At 43.4% G+C, this 13,754-nt stretch overlaps 1 protein-coding gene across 3 annotated transcripts in view; it reads left to right on the top strand.

Moving 5' to 3' along the window:
• fgfrl1a (fibroblast growth factor receptor like 1a) overlaps positions 1-13,754 on the top strand; it is a 415,817-nt gene that overhangs the window by 119,394 nt on the left and 282,669 nt on the right. For all 3 annotated transcript variants that reach the window (XR_013962900.1, XR_013962901.1, XM_080745653.1), the window contains exons 5-6: positions 1,648-2,004; positions 12,806-12,984. Coding sequence is in view for 1 of the 3 variants with exons in the window: in XM_080745653.1 (XP_080601779.1) it covers positions 1,648-2,004; positions 12,806-12,984 (536 nt within the window). In the remaining 2 variants the exon portion in view is untranslated. The remainder of the gene's footprint in view (positions 1-1,647; positions 2,005-12,805; positions 12,985-13,754) is intronic.

Here is a 13,754-nt window from a genome sequence, read left to right as displayed (position 1 = left end):
CACCCAAAAAAATATTACAGGCATTTTACTTGTGTTTTTGTGAGGAATAGCTTCAGTGAAAAAGTGAGATGTTGTCCGTCCAGACTCTGGACTCCATGCAGAGATCTTGAGAGTTGTGTGAATGTCAGCCTCTGTGGGGGGGTATTTATATGCAAATATCCTGGGCCAATGGCATTGTAATACTAAACAATAGGATTTAATGGTGCTGTTATTGTGAAAATAGAACAGGAAAACTAATTATAACTTTTTTTTTTTAAAATGATTAAAAATGTTGCCAAAATGCAACACTGGGCCTTGCAGGGTTAAACCCACACAAGACCTTCTTCCATGTCAGAACCTTTCTAGATATTGTGGCTCGATGGCCCCTGCTGTCCAGTAAAGGTGTCAGGAATCGCGTGACGATTCCCGGACGCGCGTTCAAATCTCTTCTCCTTCTGCCGTCACTGGAAGGCAGAAACACTGCTTGTAAATATAAAACCTCCCCGTAACTCATTTATTCCTCTTTATTACTGAGCTCTTTTTCCCTCGTTCTCGCGTTCCCTTTTTCTCCATCTGCTGTGCGGCCCAGGCAGGGGTGTCACTCCAAATTCTGGGCCCTGCATGGGTACAAGGGTTCACTTCAATTATTTTTGTGCTTTAACTCTGGAAAAACAGCAGATATACAAGCTCGCAAAAAATCTTGAAAATGTGTGCAAGCCCTTAAGGCCTCTCCATACTTCGACCGAAACCGCTGTTTTCGGTCAAAAGGTCCTTTTCTACCATAAAATTATATCCCTCGTGACTTCTGAAAAGCATTGGACCGAACGAGAGTTCGGAAATTTGCACGTCGGAAAACACAACTCACCGAACATTTCGGTCGAAGTATGGAGAGGCCTTAGAATATTTCAAATCCTTCCAAGGTTTTTTGAAAAAACCTATGTTTCTATGTCAGTGGTGCTCATACTTTTTCATGTGAAGGACCCCAAAATGATCTGTATTTGGCCACGGACCCCCATCTCAAAATATTTAGTTCCAGGGACCACCCAGAAGCAAATTTTGAGTTACAAAATGTAATGTTTGCTTAAAAAATACATATTTTCACACATTTTCACAACTTTTCAAAAATAGCAGATCTACAAGCTCGCAGCGCGGCTGTGAGCTTGTATATCTGCTATTTTCAATAGCTAAAGTGTAAAATAATTAGGCCCCCTCCACCTTGGGCCCTGGTAACTCAGTCCCCCCCCCCCCCACCCCCCCCCCCCCCCCCTTGTGACGCCCCTGTCGGGCCGGGTTTCACCAAACCCCAGTGAAATACGCTTCTCTCTTTTTCTCCTTGTATGGGAGAGAGAGAGAGAGAATGGAAGTTTTGGCAAACTCACTCCGTGGTGAAATGTGCCAAGCAGGATGTTTTGTTTTTTTTCCCCCATAAAAATAAATAAATTACCTCTGCAAGCTCACACTGCACATCACATACCGTAACCAAGAATTGTGAGCTTTTAGATCTGTGATTTAAAGGACAACTTTGTTTTTTTTTAAAACAAGGTTCATATTTTAGCTGCAGTATGTAATTTCTCTGTCTGTCTTTCTCTGTCTGTCTTTCTCTCTCTCTCTCTCTCTCTCTCTCTCTCTCTTTCTCTCTCTCTCTCTCTCTCTCTCTCTCTCCCTCAGTGCGTCCGCGGTTCACCCAGCCGGCCAAGATGAGGAAGCGCGTCATCGCGCGCCCCGTGGGGAGCTCGGTGCGGCTGAAGTGCACGGCGAGCGGCAACCCACGGCCCGACATCGTCTGGCTGAAGGACAGCCGCCCGCTGGACGGGGAGGAAGGAGGCGTGGCCGGAGCGGCGGGAGGAGGAGGAGGAGGAGGCGGGTTGGAGAAAGGAGGAGCAGCAGGAGGAGAAGAAGGGCAGAAGAAGAAGAAATGGACGCTGAGCCTAAAGAACCTGACGCCGGAGCACAGTGGGAAGTACACCTGCCACGTGTCCAACAGAGCGGGAGAGATCAACGCCACCTACAAGGTGGAAGTCATACGTGAGTCCAGAATCCCCTCCGCTGTCGTTGCTTCGCAGGGACGGTGCAGAGAATGTTAGAGAGGCAGGGGCTGACATTCCTAAAAGGGCCTTTTGGTGGAAATATCGAAAATAGCAGACCTCCAAGCTCACGCGTTGTGAGCTTGGAGGTCGGCTATTTTCGGTACTTGATACCACACTGAACTATAGCATAAAAAAGGCAATACTGGAGAGTATTGCGTGAATTTCTACATAGAGAGGGCAATTCTTTCAACATAAGATGCTGCGTTCAAGTTCAGGAGAGTTTGGACAAGGCAATTCTCTTGAATAGCAGATTTACAAGCTCACATAACGCGACGCTACTCGACACATTGTGAGCTTTTCGATATGACCAATAAGACTCCCTATCGGGAGATAAGCGACCATCAGGTCGCATGTAAAAATCGTCCTGATGGTGGCGCTAAATGGGAGAGATCCCTGTTGATTTCATGACTGTAGACATACTGTGTACCGCTTTGCGTGATTTTAGGGCATTCTTTTACAAAAAATATATAAAAATATGAAATATGGAGATTGGGAGAGGACTGGTTTCTCTTCAGTGATCACTAAACTCTGATCCATGTTACAGCATTCCAGCAGCTCCTGGATTCTAGCATCATCGCTTTTCATTTATTTATTTTTCTCCCTCATCAAATCATCATCTTATATAATATCCTGCCGTGCTTTATTAGCCTATTACTTTGTCCTGTGATGTTAAACTCAGTACGTTTTTTCCCCCTCATTTAAACATGAGAGCATTAATGTACTTTGTTCACGTTCCACCCATCCGTCACGCGAGGGTCTCTTGCCAAATACACCAGTCTGCAACAGGGGTTCTCAATCTTTTCAGGCGGCGACCCCCAAAACAATCCTAATTTAACCGGGGACCCCCCACCCTGACGAGCACTAAGAGTTGAGGAATTACATTTTGTATAACACAGTTCTATCACAATGTCTGCCTCTAATATTTGACAATTTGGTCAATGTTTAATTTGTCATCATTTTAGAGGTATTAAAAAGTCCTTAAATTGTCACTTTAGAAATGTGCCGATACCCTCTATACACTTAAACTTTATGTTGGTTTGTTTACTGTTGAGAGAGAAAACAATGTTGCACATTAAGTTAATCATCTGGGGACCCCCCAAAATAACTTTGCAGTGCGAGGCGTTGCGAGGTTGTTGATCAGCTATTTTTGGCTAAAGTTCTCAGAATATGGACGCTAGGGTTCAAGTGGTTAATATAAGAAAAGGAGAAAGATTTGGAGGACCCCCTGTAGTAACTCTTAGTTTCTTAGTTTCTAGGGCCCAAGGTGGAAGGACCTTAATTATTTTATTGTAGAATATTTTTTTTAGTAGATCACAGTGAGCTTGTAGATCTGCTGTTTTTTAAAAGTCATGAAAATGTGTGCAAAAATTTGAATAATGTACTTTTTAAGCGAACATTTGTAACTAAAATTTTGCTTCTGGGGGGGGGGGTCCCTGGAACTAATTATTTTGAGATGGGGGTCCTTCAAAAAAAAAAGTTTGAGCACCACTGACATAGAAACATAGGTTTTTCAAAAAACCTTAGAAGGATTTGAAATATTGAAAGACTTGCACACATTTTCTCGATTTTCAAAAAAAATAGCAGATCTACAAGCTCGCAGCGCGGCTGTGAGCTTGTATATCTGCTATTTTTTCAATAGTGAGTGAATCCTTGTACCCAGGGCCCAGAATTTGGTGCGACGCCCCTGTGCGTACGGTTTCTGTTTTTCATTTGTCTCATGGAGTCGACGTCACTCATCTCTAGACCGATGAATTGCAGTTACAACATGGGTAACCATAACGGTAGAGGGGTGACGACGGAACATGTCAAATAACAATTTAAAATTTAGGCATTTAGCAGACGCTCTTAATCCAGAGCGATTTACACAGATTTAGCCATACTGTTTGGCTGTTAAAAATGGCAGATATATCTCATGGGTGTCGCACCAAATTCTGGGCCCTGGGTACTTTAACTATTGAAAAATAGCAGATCTACAAGCTTGCAGAGCTGCTATTTTTGAAAAATCCTGAACATTTTTGCAAGTCTTTGAATGTTTCGAATCCTTCTAAGGTTTTTTGAAAAACCTATGTTTCTATGTCAGTGGTGCTCAAACCTTTTCATGTGAAGGAGCCCCCAAAATGATATTTATTTGGTTACGGACCCCCATCTTAAAATATTTAGTTCCAGGGTCCCCCCAGAAGCAAAATTTGAGTTGCAAATGTTTACAAATGTCTATTCTCCGCGGTGGGAAACCTCTCAGCACCCCACCCCACTCATTCAATACATTATTTTTGTCATGAAATGAAACGCACCCACCTCGAGCCACCCATCGGCCACCGCAGACACAACGCTTCACAACCCGGAAATAAGTGGCGGTCGAGTTGGATATGTTTTATTTCATGACAAAAATAATGTATTTTACAGAGTGGGTGGGGTGCTGAGAGGTTTCCCACCGCAGAGAATAGACTTTCAACAACGCAAAACTACCTTTGGTTTGGTGAGTAGTGAAGTAGTTTAGTTTATTTTGACTCAAGTTGAGCGCTCGTTGGGGCTGAGAAATCCTGGTCTAGTCATTTAGCGACGGGTCTGTCAGAGCGTCAGTGCAGCTGACGCTCTGGACCAGAGCTAGCACACATGGTACATTTAGCATCAATCGCAGTGTGCAGGCAGGCAGCACATGGGCTGCAGACACACACGCACACACGCACACACGCACACACGCACACACACACGCACACACGCACACACGCACACACACACACACACACACACACACACACACACACACACACACACACACACACACACACACACACACAAGACTCATTCTTTCACTCCAGTGACATTTATTGATCACCACTGGTCAATAAATGCCACTGAAGTGAGAGAAGGAATGTGCAGGTGCTTGCGTTTGGAAAAAGGCTCTGGAAAATAAGATATTGTATGACATTATTAATTGCCTGCGTGTTTTGGTGAATTTAGGTCTAATGATCCACTTTCAACCTCGCTTCCCGGTTTTGAGAATGTCATTACACAGGGGTGTCGCACCAAATTCTGGGCCCTGGGTACAAGGATTCACTGCGGGCCCCCCATGAATGTTCTTCATAGGGGGAGGGAGTGTAACCCATTTAGACTGGGAACGCATTATTACGCATTATTTTGTGCGTTAACTATTGAAAAATATCAGATCTGCGAGCTTGTGGATCTGCTATTTTTGAAAAAAATCATGATTTTTTTTTGTCAGTGGTGCTCAAACTTTTTCTTGTCAAGGACCCCTAAAATGACATGTGTTTGGCCACTGACCTCCATCTCAAAATATTTAGTTCCAGGGACCCCCTCCGAAGCAAAATGTGTAAGAAATACATATATTCAAAGATTTGCAGATCTGCTATTTTTCAATAGTTAAAGCATTCAATAATTCAGGCCCCTCCACCTTGGGTCCTAGTAACTCAGTCCCACTCCCCCCCCCCCCCCCCCTGTGGGCCACGTTTTTAAAATACCGTAGCTTGTAGATTTGCTATTTTCGCTATTTGGCGAATTGTTCAGCGGTAGGATTGTTCATTTAGTATGTTGATGTTAATCACAGTGTGTAATATATGTGTGTGCACATACAAACGGTGCATGTTAGTGTGCGTGCGTGCACATGTGCATGTTCAGTATATGCGTGTGTGCACGTATGTGCTGAGTGTGACTGTTGTGTGTTGAGAGCTCTTGTCTCGTCTCTCTCTCTCTCTCTCTACCAGCCACATCTGTTCCACATTAAACTACAGCTGTAGCCTTTCCTCAAAGACACATGTTTACACGCGCACACACACACACGCACACACACAAGCACGCGCACACACACACACGCGCACACACACACACGCGCACACACACACACGCGCACACATGCAGAAAGGAAGTAAATCAATACGCTGTTCGCTCGTGTCAAATGTGACATTTTCTCCATCAGCAGAGATCCACTCAGCTGCCACTCATTCACAGTGTGTTGGACTGTTACACTGCAGAGGAACACAGGAATGCAGAATGGGAAACAGAAGCAGTTAGTTATAGTTCTGCAGCTCTGGTGGAAACGGAGCACAAGGAGTCCTGTGGTGGGGAGAAAGTATTCGTACAGTACATCATGTAGTCTAACTCGGGGGTCTTGAATGTTTTCAGGCCAGGGACCCCTTAGTTGAGAGAGAGATGAAGCAGGGACCCCCCTATAGTTTCCCAGTTTGACAGCACAATCATCAGTATATTTTGGATTCATGTCAATTTGTGTTTTCAGATATTTAACCACTTAAACCGTCAATACTTAACTTGACATTTCACTCTGCACTTAGTCTGCTTTTTTTCCCCTCTACACCAAACGTCTTTGCAGAAAGTGTCTTTGAGCTTGTAGATCGGCTATTTTTGGCTAAATTTCTCCGAATTTGAACTTTAGGATTCAAGTAGTTAATATAAAAAAGGAGAAAGTAAGTTTCTATCACACAAAGATTTGGAGGACCCCCTGTAGTAACTGGCGACGGCACCTCAAATCACTATTATCACCATCGTTTCAAATGGTCACCTCAAATTAATGTACGATTAACGAACGATTTTGAAAATAGCAGATCTACTGTACGAACTCACGACATTGTGAGCTTGGCGACTCCCGATAAGCTGGTTGGTGAATGGGTGAATGTAATGCGCATTGTGAAGCACTTATTGATGGCTATGGATTATGATACATAAATGTATGATCCATGTATGGGGCTCATATGACCATGAAGTTATATTCTGTGAATTACTGTTTGACTTACGGGTCATTGCGACTGTGGTTACCCTGGTTACGAGATCGTGTTTGGGTTATACTGTAGATCAGGGTTCCCCAAAAGGCGGCCCACGGGCCATTTGCGGCCCGCGGGAGGCTACTGTCTGGCCCACACCAACCCCAGTAAGAGAAGCAACAACACTAGTATATCGTCGTTGTCGGGTGGAAATCTGGTATCTCCAAATTTCTACGTTCTTTTGCAAATCATACAAGGCCCTCGCACAAAAGTAGTGAAAACAGCCGATCTACAAGCACACAACGCCTCGCGGTGCGAGGCGGTGTGTGCTTGTAGATCGGCTGTTTTCACTAGTTTAAATATTTTTTTAAATGATAAATGCAAAACGAACGGTTTCGGACATACAAGATATTCACCCGACAAACGGCAATATCTGAACTGTCGCTGGAGTTGCGGGAACGCCACCGTCGCCCCCTGCAATGTTGTGGCCCTCGGCTTGGTTACTTAGTTACTTTACACAACTGCTAATTCTTTCCATAGGTTCATACACAAGTTGATTCTTTTATTAGGTGACTGTGAATTGAGATATTTCTCCATTTCGGTGCAGTAAAATGTTACCATGTGTTTACCGGCGATGGAATATGACCTTCTCGCACGCTTTGAAAATAAAAAGTGAACCGACCTTTTGTTTGGTGAAAGGTTGACGTTCAGAGAAAATGTACACGTGTTGATAATATTCGTGGTCATAACACCAACACCACCGTTAATGTCACGCACCCACCCAGAGGCAGCTTGCCGCACCCCAGGGGGCGCACGCATGCCTAATAAGTAAAAACAGATCACCTTGTGCTCTCTTAAAGGGTATTAACCCAGGGGTCTTCAACAGGGGGTCTGGGACCCCTAGGGGGTCCTCAGAGTTACTACAGGGGCAGGGGGTCCTCCAAATCTTTGTGTGACTTTTTTCCCTCCTTTTTTATATTAACCAGTTGAGCCCTAGCGTCCATATTCTGAGAACTTTAGCCAAAAATAGCAGATCTACAAGCTCACAATGCCTCGCGATGCGAGGCGTTGTGAGCTTGTAGATCCGCAAATAGATTTTGGTAAATAGCTTTGGTGTAGAGGGGGAAAAGAGCAGACTAAGTACAGAGTCAAGTTTATTATGTATTGACGGTTCAAGAATCCAAAATACACTGATGATTGTGCTGTCAAAAGATGAAACTATATGGAATCTCTGAGGTTGTGGGGGTCCCTGCTTCATCTCTCTCTCTCAATTAAGGGGTCCTTGGCCTGAAAACGTTGGAAGACCCCTGTATTAACCAACACCTACTGCAAAAAAAGAAAAGAACAGAAAAAGAAAACATTTCTGCCAAATGTATCACCTACAACCCCAAAGGACAGGGCAGGCCACATGGGTGATTTCTAGGGGTGTAACGATATAGTAACTGAATCGAAAAAACTATTTTAATTTGCTACCATATCGATATGCAAAAGCATATATCGTACCGTTTTGGCTTTGTATCGTATCGGTATCGTTTAAAATGCAGATAATCGGTTTCTAATCGTTTTGCAGTGCAAATAATTGATTGTATGGAAACTAAGTATTTGTGCCTTGTATTTAGCAATTTTAAGAAGGGAAATTAAAAAGAGGGGTTTCATTACTTTCCCATTCCATATAGCTACTCTTGGTCTATCGATAAATGTGTGTAATCTCTGTGTTCATATCAAGGTGGGGGTTTGTCCATATGTGTTGAAATATAACGTCCATGTATTTGTTAGAGAATCACAGTGTTTACTTATTTATATCCATAAAAATCGTATTTTCCCGTAAAAACCTGCTCTATTGACAAGTTTCACACAGATTTAATCTTTGCTAAATAGTTACTATATTGATTTTAAATCATTGAATCAAATCGTATCATAACGCCATGAATGAACGAATATCGTCCATGTATCGTGTATCGTGATGCGTATCGTATCCAGGGACGTGCTGGCCATTGGGAAAAGCGGGACAACTCCTGTAGATCGGCTGTTTTCACTAGTTTAAATCTTTTTAAAAATGATAAATACAAAACAAACGGTTTTGGACGTACAAGGTTTCCACCTGACAACGACGAAATAAAACTCATGTAATTGGCCCACTGGCTTGTCACTTTGTCACAAATCTTTGAGTAGCAGCAGCGCTATAGAGAGAGATCTCTCTATAGCGCGCAATGAGGGCCTCTCCAACGCTGAAGGTGGTTGCACACTGCTGCGTTTTTCGTTGCGAAATGCGTTTTTCAGGGCAAGGAGAGAGAGAGATAGAGAGAGCAAGGGACCGAGTGGTGCGCGAAACGGGCGGCAGTGTGCAAACGTACATAACATGAGGTTGATTTTTTTATTTGCGTGCTCCGAAATTCACTCCGATATTCGGCCAGAAAAACGCAGCAGTGTGCAACCACCTTTAATCAGGGGCCCAACATGTCCCTGATCGTATCGTTGTTAAAATGTATCGTTACACCCCTGGTTATTTCCATCCAGCAGAGCCAAGTATGTCACCTTCTCCGTTCCAGCCTCAGTATGAATGAGACGTAGAACATAAATACACAGTGGAAGCTCCTTTCCTTCTCAAGGTGCATGTAGAAAGGAGGAAGTAGGAACACATGGATATTCATTACCTCGTGTGTTTGGCCCATTGTGGCCTTAACCCTATAGCGTCCCTTAAAGGACAACTTTGTTTTTTTTTACAACAAGGGTTCATATTTTAGATAGTAATTAAAGAATATAAAAGATGAGAGTTAAAATGTATTCATTTACTCCTTTCTATCGTTTTAGAGATTTTAATTATTTTGATTTCAGTGGCTGGGGGCATGCGTACAAGTGGCTAAATATGTCTTTTTACACAGAATAAGCCCATTCCCAAGATGCACCGCAATCTTTCATGGGCAGATGTGACTTCTGGGGTTACTGTAAATAGGAATAAAGAAACTACTGGCTTATTGTGTCTAAAAAGACATATTTAGCCACTTGTACGCATGCCCCCATGCGTACGCATGCCCCCATGGGTACGCATGCCCCAACGTTTTAGCACACTCCACGTGCTAAAACGATTGATTGAAGTAAATGAAAACATTTTTGTTGTAAAAAAGGGTTAGGGTTAGGGTTGTCCTTTAATACTGGATGCATATGCATTTTAACCCACTAAGACAAACACCACCTGAATTGGGGATTTCAAAAGCAGAGGCATGGACTGCAGAGAATGTTAGAGAGGCAGGGGCTGACCTTTCTTAAAGGCCTTTTGGTGAAAATATTGAAAATAGCCGACCTCCGAGCTCACTGCGACGCTTTGTGAGCTTGGAGGTCGGCCATTTTCAGTACTTTACCACACTAAATTAAACATAAAAAAGGCAATACTGGAGATGTGGCGTAACGGCGTGGGTTTCTACACAGAGAGGGCAATTCTTTCAACATAAGACGATGTATTCAAGTCCAAACCTGGCTGCATGGGTCAAATAATGTAACGTAATGTATTGGGAACAAGCAGCGGCGTCAGTTCAGAAAAAGCTAAGGTATGGCAACATGACTGGTGTCTTGCACGCGCGCCCTCACGTGCGTGCAAGACACCAGTCATGTTGCCATACCTTAGCAACAGGCACGGTTACAGTGATATACCCTGTAGCCAAAGTATGGCAGCTGCCATAGCTTGCCATACCCAATTCACGCCTCTGGGAACAAGGTGCAGGTGAATGTACTGACTGTCAAAATGGTAAAAAAAAAAAAGAAATATTCGCATCATTCCGCTGTAAGTCACACTTGCGTGCGATTATAATAATGTACTGTAAAAGCACTGCTGAATATCTAAAGGCAGGTGTGTTTATTAAAGGTGGGCCGTTATCGGCGTTATCGTGCTGCGTTATCGCGAGACTCTTGTCGGCGGTAAAAAAAAATATCGTCGTTAATCGCGGATCAAAGTTGGGTCTGGGAGCTGCATGCGCAATGACATCACACACAGGACAGCGCAGGCAGTCTGCTGCCATCTTACCTGACTTAAACATCTCTGAATCAGAGACGTCTTCTGATTGGCTGTCACTGTGTCACAGCACTGTGCTTTACTTGTACACTCTTTGGGAACCCGCCCCTCTTTCAGAATGTCACAGCTGTGACGTGACAGTGTGTTTGTTTCGGTTTTAGCGACTTAGCGTTTGACACATAATGAAGCGCGTTTATCTATCTGGATATGAAAAAATGAACTGCAGGCAGCAGCAATCAGGTAAATAAAGATTCAACTTGCACTGTGTGTTGTTTAACTTGTTGTGTTGTGCGTTTCAGCCACGCTGTTGCGTGCTGGTGTTTGTTGTGTAATCTGATCTCTCTCATCATCCCTTGCTGCGGCTGCCTGTCTGACTCGCTGCAGTCAGCGACTACAGTTGTGATTTTGTTTCTGATTTTGTTTGGTTGGTTTTTTAGGTCCAGTTTGTTTGTTGTTGGTGCTGCCTGCAGCTGCTGCTGCTGGTTCTTAGTTGTTAATTTGAGATTTTGCAAAAACGAGACAGAGTACACTGTCAAAAATATTTTGTTCACCAACATTTTTTTTTCTTTTTTTTTTAAATTAAATAAATAGGCTACAAATAAAATAAACATGCAGCTGTTAATATGGGCTCATTGGGCTGTTTGCAGACAAATACATTTACTGCACCCAGCATTTAGCTTGTCAGAGTGGTCTTGTTGGAGCGCCTTAGTGAAGCTGCAGAGTTCATGTGCAACTTCTTCCAGAGAGATTGATTGATTGATTGATTGATTGATTGATTGATTGATTGATTGACTGATTGATTGATTGATTGATTGATTGACTGATTGATTGATTGATTGTAGTTTCATGACAGTACAGTTCACTGGTACAAGATCAACTCAAAGGAGATCCTAGTAAGCTTTTCGCCTTATTTACACAGGAAACCTTTATGTATCTCATATAACATTGAATGACAGACGGATAGAACTCCATTATCATTTGCAAAAGGGCTCCTGCCCCCATCCTTGCAGGGGGGCCCGCGATTTTCAGGGACGCCACTAATTTTGAATTCCTTCGGCAGACTTAAAATGAGCCATTTTAATCGCGATTAATCGCGATTAACTCCAGGATTGAGTGCGATTAATCGCGATTAAAAAAAATTAATCGTTGCCCACCTCTAGTTTATTCTCTCTCCCATAGACTGAAAAAAAAAGAGAAAAGGGGCTGACTGTACAATATAAGGTCTTTGTTTCAGGTATCGACTGTCTGTATTCATAGCCGTTACTCCCTGAATACAGCCGATACTCTCTGAGAATAATGGCTCGGGACAAATTGTACTTTCTCTGACTTCTTTGCTTCCGTCAGAGACTTTTCTGTGGTGAATACAATGAGGATATAACAATGTCCTCCAGACCACATCATGTGCTGTGTGTGCTTCGTGAACTCTGCGCGTCCCACCTGTCATCACTACCGCTAACCATCCCGTCACAAAACATTGTTTTAATGTGAACAGTTATTATGTGATATGGTTTGGAAACCAGTTTGAAGAAAAATGCTCTTTCTCTTTCTCTCTCCATTTCAACTAGGGCTGTCACAATTATTGCATAATCTTCTAATCACAATTATTTGACATAATTGCGATTATTTTTCATAATCGTCATAATCGTTTCCATGTTGAAAAATGTTCATATATATAAGTAAAAAATAGTGGAAATAGCAGATCTACAAGCTCACAACGCGTCGCATCGCGGCGCGTAGATCTGCTATTTCCACTATCAATGTTCTTTTTTAAGTAAAGTTGTCAAATATGTCAGTAATTTCTTTGTATATTTAGGTTATGTTTCATATCTACCATGTGCAACTTCAAAGCCTAAAAGCCAAACAGAAACGTCATTGTCAACGACAAAAACACAATTAAATCGTTGATCGCAATTATTTGAGTAACAATTAATCGTCATGTAAAATGCCATAAACGTGACATCGCCCTAATTTCAACCCTCTCATTGCACCCCCACCTGCAGAGCGTACCAACTCTAAGCCCATCCTGACGGGCACTCACCCGGTCAACACCACGGTGGACTACGGGGGGACCACGTCCTTCCAGTGCAAGGTCCGCAGTGACGTCAAGCCCGTCATCCAGTGGTTGAAGAGAGTGGAGGGGGGAGACGAGAACAAACACAAGTACAACTCCACCATCGAGGTATGTACGGTACGGTACGGTACACCAGTGGTTCTCAAACCTTTTAAGGCCGCGACCCCCAAAATAATCATATTTTAACTGGGGACCCCCCCCCCTGACGAGCACTAAGTGTTGAGGCGTTACATTTTGTATAACACGGCCCTATTGTGAAAATAGCAGATCTACATGCTCACAACGCCTTGCGTTGTGAGGCGTTTTCCCAATGGAAGCCTCTGCTATTTGACAATTTGGCCAATGTTTAATTTGAGAGGTATTAACTCATTTAATGCCAGCCTATCACCACTAGAGGGCGCCCAGTGACCAGAGAATAATAGAGATATGCTGGTAATGCATGCCCAAGCCCTGGAGTAGAGGTCTTCGGACCTGCCCGAGATCCGAAATTACCCGCGATCCGAACCGAACCGAGCCGGGTAACGGGGCCGTTTTCGAGCTTTTACCGCGGGGCGGGCCGGGGCCGGGGCCGTCTGCCCCGGTTCCCCGGGTATCTCCTGTTACCCGAGTGGAGCCGAGACAGGCCGAGATTGAAGTGAAAGTGAACGCAACAACTGCACCAAATAGATAACGCCACACGATGGCACTAAAGATGCAGCATGTAATCTGTTGCATTGGTTGTGAGAACTGAGAAGTAGAACTCACTCAGTCACAACAACACTGACTGTATCAGTTGGATTGTTATTATTATCAAAGATATTAACGTAACGTTTTGGTTAACGGTTTACAATGGAGTTGTCATTGCGTGTTGTCATGCTCTGCAGAGCAAAATGGACACT

The sequence above is a fragment of the Nannobrachium achirus genome (assembly GCF_963921795.1).
Source record: "Nannobrachium achirus genome assembly, chromosome: 17".
Lineage (NCBI taxonomy): Eukaryota > Metazoa > Chordata > Actinopteri > Myctophiformes > Myctophidae > Nannobrachium > Nannobrachium achirus.
This window is presented reverse-complemented; position numbering and strand designations above follow the sequence as displayed.